This window comes from Pangasianodon hypophthalmus, chromosome 1 (assembly GCF_027358585.1).
Source record: "Pangasianodon hypophthalmus isolate fPanHyp1 chromosome 1, fPanHyp1.pri, whole genome shotgun sequence".
Classification (NCBI taxonomy): domain Eukaryota; kingdom Metazoa; phylum Chordata; class Actinopteri; order Siluriformes; family Pangasiidae; genus Pangasianodon; species Pangasianodon hypophthalmus.
In genome coordinates, this window is record NC_069710.1 from 22,756,015 (window position 1) to 22,762,014 (window position 6,000).

At 39.5% G+C, this 6,000-nt stretch overlaps 1 protein-coding gene across 5 annotated transcripts in view; it reads right to left on the bottom strand.

Moving 5' to 3' along the window:
- The window catches only part of col14a1a (collagen, type XIV, alpha 1a), a 90,213-nt gene extending 84,436 nt beyond the window's left edge, over nucleotides 1–5,777 (bottom strand). For 2 of the 5 annotated variants that reach the window (XM_026939729.3, XM_053233016.1), the window contains exons 1-3: nucleotides 5,193–5,776; nucleotides 4,100–4,224; nucleotides 787–903 (exon numbers count right to left, since the gene is read on the bottom strand). In XM_026939729.3, the coding sequence (XP_026795530.3) occupies nucleotides 787–903; nucleotides 4,100–4,187 (205 nt within the window). In that variant the 5' untranslated portion in view covers nucleotides 4,188–4,224; nucleotides 5,193–5,776. Of the gene's footprint in view, nucleotides 1–786; nucleotides 904–4,099; nucleotides 4,225–5,192 lie in introns of all 5 variants that reach the window. The other 3 variants (XM_053233017.1, XM_053233013.1, XM_053233018.1) reach the window with 3 other exon arrangements.
- Between the last annotated feature and the right edge of the window lie 223 nt (nucleotides 5,778–6,000).

The following is a 6,000-nucleotide window of genomic DNA, read 5'->3' on the forward strand; positions in this document are numbered from 1 at the left end:
TAATTCCAGCAATTAAAACCACTCTGGTCACAGAGAAAAAGCTGCTATAACAGAAATGATGGCCCTTCCCATCTGTTCATTCTGAACTGGATAATGAGGAATGGTCGTTCAGACCTGCCAGGTTCAATATACGCAGAGGAATGCTAAAGAATGCTCTCAGCATGTTCAGACATGGCCTGGTATTGTCCCTAGGAAAAAGATTTGTGGCCTTTAACAAAGGGGCAAGCTTAGAGACCCGGTGGCTAATAAGCCCCTGATCCTCACAAAGCTTTGCTACAAGCCAAGGTTTGTGCCTTTGTCCATGTTATCCAAAGCTAAATCATAGTCGAAAACAAGCCCTGCTTCAAGTGTTTGAAAACAGAAAATCTACAGTCATATAGGCCACACAATATGGACAAAATGTTGTACTCTGATTACACTGCTGCATGCCTCAGTTGTAGTAGGATGTGTGTTTTATGTATTACACAATGTGGTACATATTACAGCTGCAGTATAATGAGCTGATCTGATCAGACATTTCTGTGCTTTGTTAGAGGCTCCAATTTTTTTTTCAGATGCCTTCACTGTGATAACCAGCTGTGATAATGTGCAGCTCTATATGTGCCATCAGGTTAAATGGAAAACTGTCAGGATTTTATGTGAATGTGTGCAAATTGCAGGCTTGTAAGTGTTATAGGATCTTTTCTGGTTTGTACCTGGTTTGTACAAACAGGCACAAAAGGGCACTTAGACGTAATGAATGAAGAGCCGTTCATCATTATTCTTAGACGTGTTCATGATTCTTACCCGGCACACTGTTGTAAATAAATCTATAGCCATTGTATTCTCCCTTTGGCTCTTTCCATAACACATACAACTTGTCAGGACCCATGACTTTAAATCGCAGTCTTCGTGGGCCTGCAACTGGAAGAGAAACAATATATGTCAAAAGAATTATATTTTGTTATAAAACAATACTTTTGTGATTAAAAAACAAAAATTCCCTTTACCTTAAACAGGGACCATGTGTAATATACTAGCATGTAATTACAGTATATATCAGGTGCATTTGAACCAAGTGAAGTGAAGCGTGAAGAGGCAACGGCTATGAAACAAATATTTCCACATTCTCAGGCTAGTTTACTTTTGTATGTAAAATTATATCATTATCACTTTCATGATATTATAGTGTGAGTAAGGCCAGGAGAAGCATGGTATGAAGGTTTGAGAAGGCAGTGTTAGAGAAGAAAATGCCACTTTTTAAACCCGGGTTAGACACTACTACACTACTTTAATAGCCAGGGATAGGTATTATTCCAAAACTAGATGATCATTTCAGTTCTATTGTGAAATCACTACCATTTTACTACACATACAGAAAATTAAATTTGAACTATTTTTCTAGGAACAGGAGAAAGTCAAAAAAGTCTGCAAAAGTCTGCATTTTGAATGTGCTTTTTTCTCCCATTCAAATATTCATCATAATGTACTTTATTTTTTTCAATGAATTGAGCCTTTCAAATTCCGGGTGAAAAATATACCTTGTAGCTTGTCATTAAGTCAATACCCATCCCTAGCTAGTGATTTCACAGAGGAGGAAAGCCAGCACAGAAAGCACCATTTTACAACCCTTCTTATGAGCAGCTAATACATTTTTTGCCTTTAAAAAGCTGATAAAAGGTCAGGTCTCCCAAAATATTTAACCATTAGAGGAGAACTAATCCTTCTGACCGTGAATCAGATTTAAAAAGCTGTAAAGTGTTATCCATGTGCTTAGCCACCACACCCAGTGCACACACATTCCTGCCGAATCACAATGAAACCCCAAAGCACTGTTTCGTTCACTAATTCCACACATAGACAAGTAAGAATCCCCATAATGTCTTTACATGCTGCCACACTGATCAAACACGAAGAATGTGTAGTGTACTGTACACTAAATGTGGGCATGTAAAGATGAACAGTTTTGAGTAGAAAGTCAAAAAAAGGACAAAAGGGGAAAAAACTACAAGAAACAAAAACTGTTCTAAATTCACCAACCTGAAATTGAGGATTGGATTTCTGCTGCGATTTGTTCACTGAGGGGGCAGAGATCTCTCTTCTCAAGAGACCATTAACTCCACACTCATTTCTGAAGAGACCATCAACTCCACACTCATTTCTGCACTCTCAAAAAGGACCTGTGCCTTTGAGGGATGCTGAATTGAAATCCGCTTGTATAAGAGCACATTGCAAACATTTTATATAAGACAAAGTGGGGAAAAAGTCCCTGAAAAAGTAGTTCTGGACTACTGCTGCGATTTAGGATGAAGGGGTCTGAGTGATACAAATGTATATCACTGTCATGTCCATTTCCTGAGTCCTAAAAGTGCTGCAGTAGGGAACCTGGCAAATCTGGTCATATCCTAGAGGATTACTCGTAAAAGTGATTCCACCGATTTTTTGACAGTAAAATGCTCCCTGACTGTGGTTGGAGAACTCTCCACTGCCATCATGGATTAATTGTTACAAGTGACGACTTGTTATTGAAAAGATAACAAAAAGGTAGGAACAGGAGGTCACGTATCTTTGTATATTAGACACACACACAGCTGCAAATCCACCAGCCTTTGATGAGCTTATTTTTCATCCATCTGAAGACTGTGGCAGAGAGCACTTACTCCAAATCCACAGACTCCTTTTATCATGACTCTTCCGCTCACTTTAATGACATGGGCCTCTTTTGAACTTTAATCTTTTACCAACATGGAAATCCCTGCTGGGGGGAATTAAAATATTAACACCTACAGAAGACAGATGGGTCAAGACTGTTTCACTACATATTCAGAGGTATTAATGAGATGCAAAAGAGTGTAAATCTGCGCTGAGGCGCCAGGCGAGGGGATGGGTGACAGTTTCTCACTTTCCCTAAAACCGACCCAGCAGAGAGAAGATTAGTCTAGTTCCAGAGCAATGTGTAAAATCATACCATGTGAGTGAACTGGTATGAAAGTAAATACTACGTCTAAAAGTGTAGCTGGTTAAAACATTTTGGTTTTTAGTTAAGATTCCAGACAGTCTGCTTAGAGATGATGTTCACTTTGAATTTTGTCATATTTCATGACAACTCGAAGATAGATGCTGTCGGGTATAATAGTCTTCCCACACAGTCTCATCACGCTGCACTCAAAATGGATTTCATCAACATCTGATACTCCCCATTCATATTCAGCAAGTTTTGCACTATGTACTTTTACACATTTTCCATTCTGCAGATTTGCTCTCTGACTTCAATCAGGTGCTGCTGTTCAGAATGCCAACGTGACACATATCCTCTCATTGTCTGTAAGATATAGGCTGTACTTTTCTCGTGTTTTTCTTCTGCTTGATCTGCTTTCTCTCAGTTATCTCGGGGGTACTTTATACCCTTACATGTAGAAGATTTTTACAGAGCCATTGCAGAACTCAGTCACATACAGACAGGAATCACACTAAATGCCTCTCACTTCTTCCTCTCTTTTGGTGAAGGAAATCCTGCCAGCAGTGCAGCAGTGTTAAATGAGATAGAGAGATTGAGTAGGCTAAACAATGTTCTCCATACCAATAGACAACTGTACACCTGTTTGTCAATCAAAGAGTGCAGAAGGTGGGATTGAGAGAGAAAGAGAGAGAAAGAGACAGAGAGAGAGGGAGAGGTTGAAGAGAGAAAATGTCTGAAAATAATCCATGTGCTTATACCTTGCAGTAGTCTGGGTACTGGCAAGAATACAAGGCTCCTTCCAAGCAGACCAACCAAGTGTACACTTAAGTCTTCTTTTTTCCTCTCTCTCTCTCTCTCTCTCTCTCTCTCTCTCTCTCTCTCTCTCTGGACTTTCTAAAGACTGATCAATGGTCAGAGATTTATACCATTGAAATAACCAATGAACACCACTTTGTAGAGGCTCAGATGCTTTTTTTTTTTTTTAATCAAAGTTCAATTAAGGTAAATGTCCGAACTGTTCACCTACAGTCCATGATACAGAGTTTTAAAAAACAGAAATGCTGGACAAAAAAAAAGGCAGTCCACATAATGAGTGATATGAGCAAGAACTTAACCTGCACATGGAAGCAAGCAGGGGGACCATCAGATACACATACTTACTTTGCCCTTTTGTAGGATCTGCAAACTGCATCAGTGCCAGGAAGATTAGCGGCCACAACGCGGTCATTCTCAACCTGACTACCTGCATTCCTTCAGACGATCAAGCCAGTGAGCCTCTTCTGTACCTATAGCGAGGGAGAAAGGAAGAGTGCAGAGTGCTAAAGCTGCTGGACATTGCCTCAAGGAGAGACAGGGAGGGGGCAGGGACATGCCACTCTGTGGGTCAGAAACACTGAGGACTTTGTTGTGACGTGAAGAACGGGCATTAAGAATCCATTTCCCGAGTGCTATTGTTGTTCAAGAGAACAAGCAGATCCGTACAGGCTCTTATCATTCAGCCTGAAGGCTGGACACAGTTTTGTAAACGCAGATGCCTGTGCTTGCTCAAGAGGACTCTCTTTACTTAAGTTTCAACAGTGGACTATATTAGGGTCAGGTAATGATGATGATCATCAAGATGATGATGATTAGAAAGCAATGACCAATAACCATTTTTTGTGGGTTTTATTAACCTTACAGACTGTAAATGTGAAATGATTTCAGTGAAAACTAACATTATTATTATTACATTTTTCTGTATTCAGTAAGCTACAGGGGGAAAGTCTTGCCTAAAGGCAGGGTGGTTATCTTAAATCTAAAACAATGCCGAAAAACAAAAAAAAGAAAATATATTTAGATATAATAATAGATTGTATAATATGAAAGTTACAGTGAGCCCAAGTATAGCTGTTTCAGGGGAAAAAATGCTATATTATAGTCACCTCCTACACAGGCTACTCACTTCACATAATAATAATAATAATAATAATAATGTTGATATTTGAGTTATTTTACAAAAAATATTTTTTTACCCCTACAGAGCCAGCCTCTTGAGAGGACACCAGAACAACAAAGGGTTAATCTTTAACTTAAACCTATAAAAGCTAACAAAAGCCTGTTGCTTGAATTGCAACTTTTAGATTTTTTTTTTTTAACATAATATCTCTCATGTTGAAAAATTGAAATGAAGCTGCCTTTTGTTGCAGTTTTTCTCTCTGACTGTACTCAGGGAGTCTAACAGAATTAAAGGAGTCGATTCATTAAGCTGTCTTACCTGCCACACCATTCAGCTGAAGGAAAACAAATCCGTTCTGATCCAGATGTGCTCCTGAGGTAAATAACCCAGAGGTTTAAACGCTCTGTCTTTTATTCCTTCTTTCCTCTCTGTGCCCAGAGTTAGCTCCGAAAGCCAGCTTCGTGGTGTGACTATGACTGTGACTGTGTGTGTGTGTGTGTGTGTGTGTGTTTGGCTGGTCCTTACTTATTCATGCCTCCTCCTCAGCTCCTCAGCTCGCTTCATCCTCGAGCTCGGCGGAGAAACAACAGCGCGCGACCAATTAGAGCGCGAGAGGTAAAAAAGGTGGGAGCCTCAAAACCTGAGAGCGCTATGGCGAACCTCAGACATCCTCAAACATGTTCATTACCGTCCAATTTTATAGCTTGTGTTATGCAGTTTTAGCGTATTTTGCTGATATTGACTTAATATTCGTATGTATTCAGCTACAGTCAGTCTCCTCCACAAAGCGAGGCGTGTCCTGCCTCATAATGTCGCCTGTGGATTAAATACTTAAACCCTAAGTCTTTCTTCTAGATCTGACATGATGCTGTTCTTCTAGCTTAAAGCTGCAATAGTCAATATTTTTCATTTCTTACTAGTACAAGTAATGTGGAAAATTATGTATAGATGATTTAAAAAAAAAAAAAAAAAGCTTAAGCCATTGTCTCAGAACAAGTGTATTGGGGGAAAAAAACAGTTTGAAAACCTGTCTTCCGGTCTGGATGGAAAGTTTGTTTGTATTTGGATTGGCCTCTTGTCAGTCATGTTATAGACACGCCCCTTCACGTCCTCATAAATCATTATG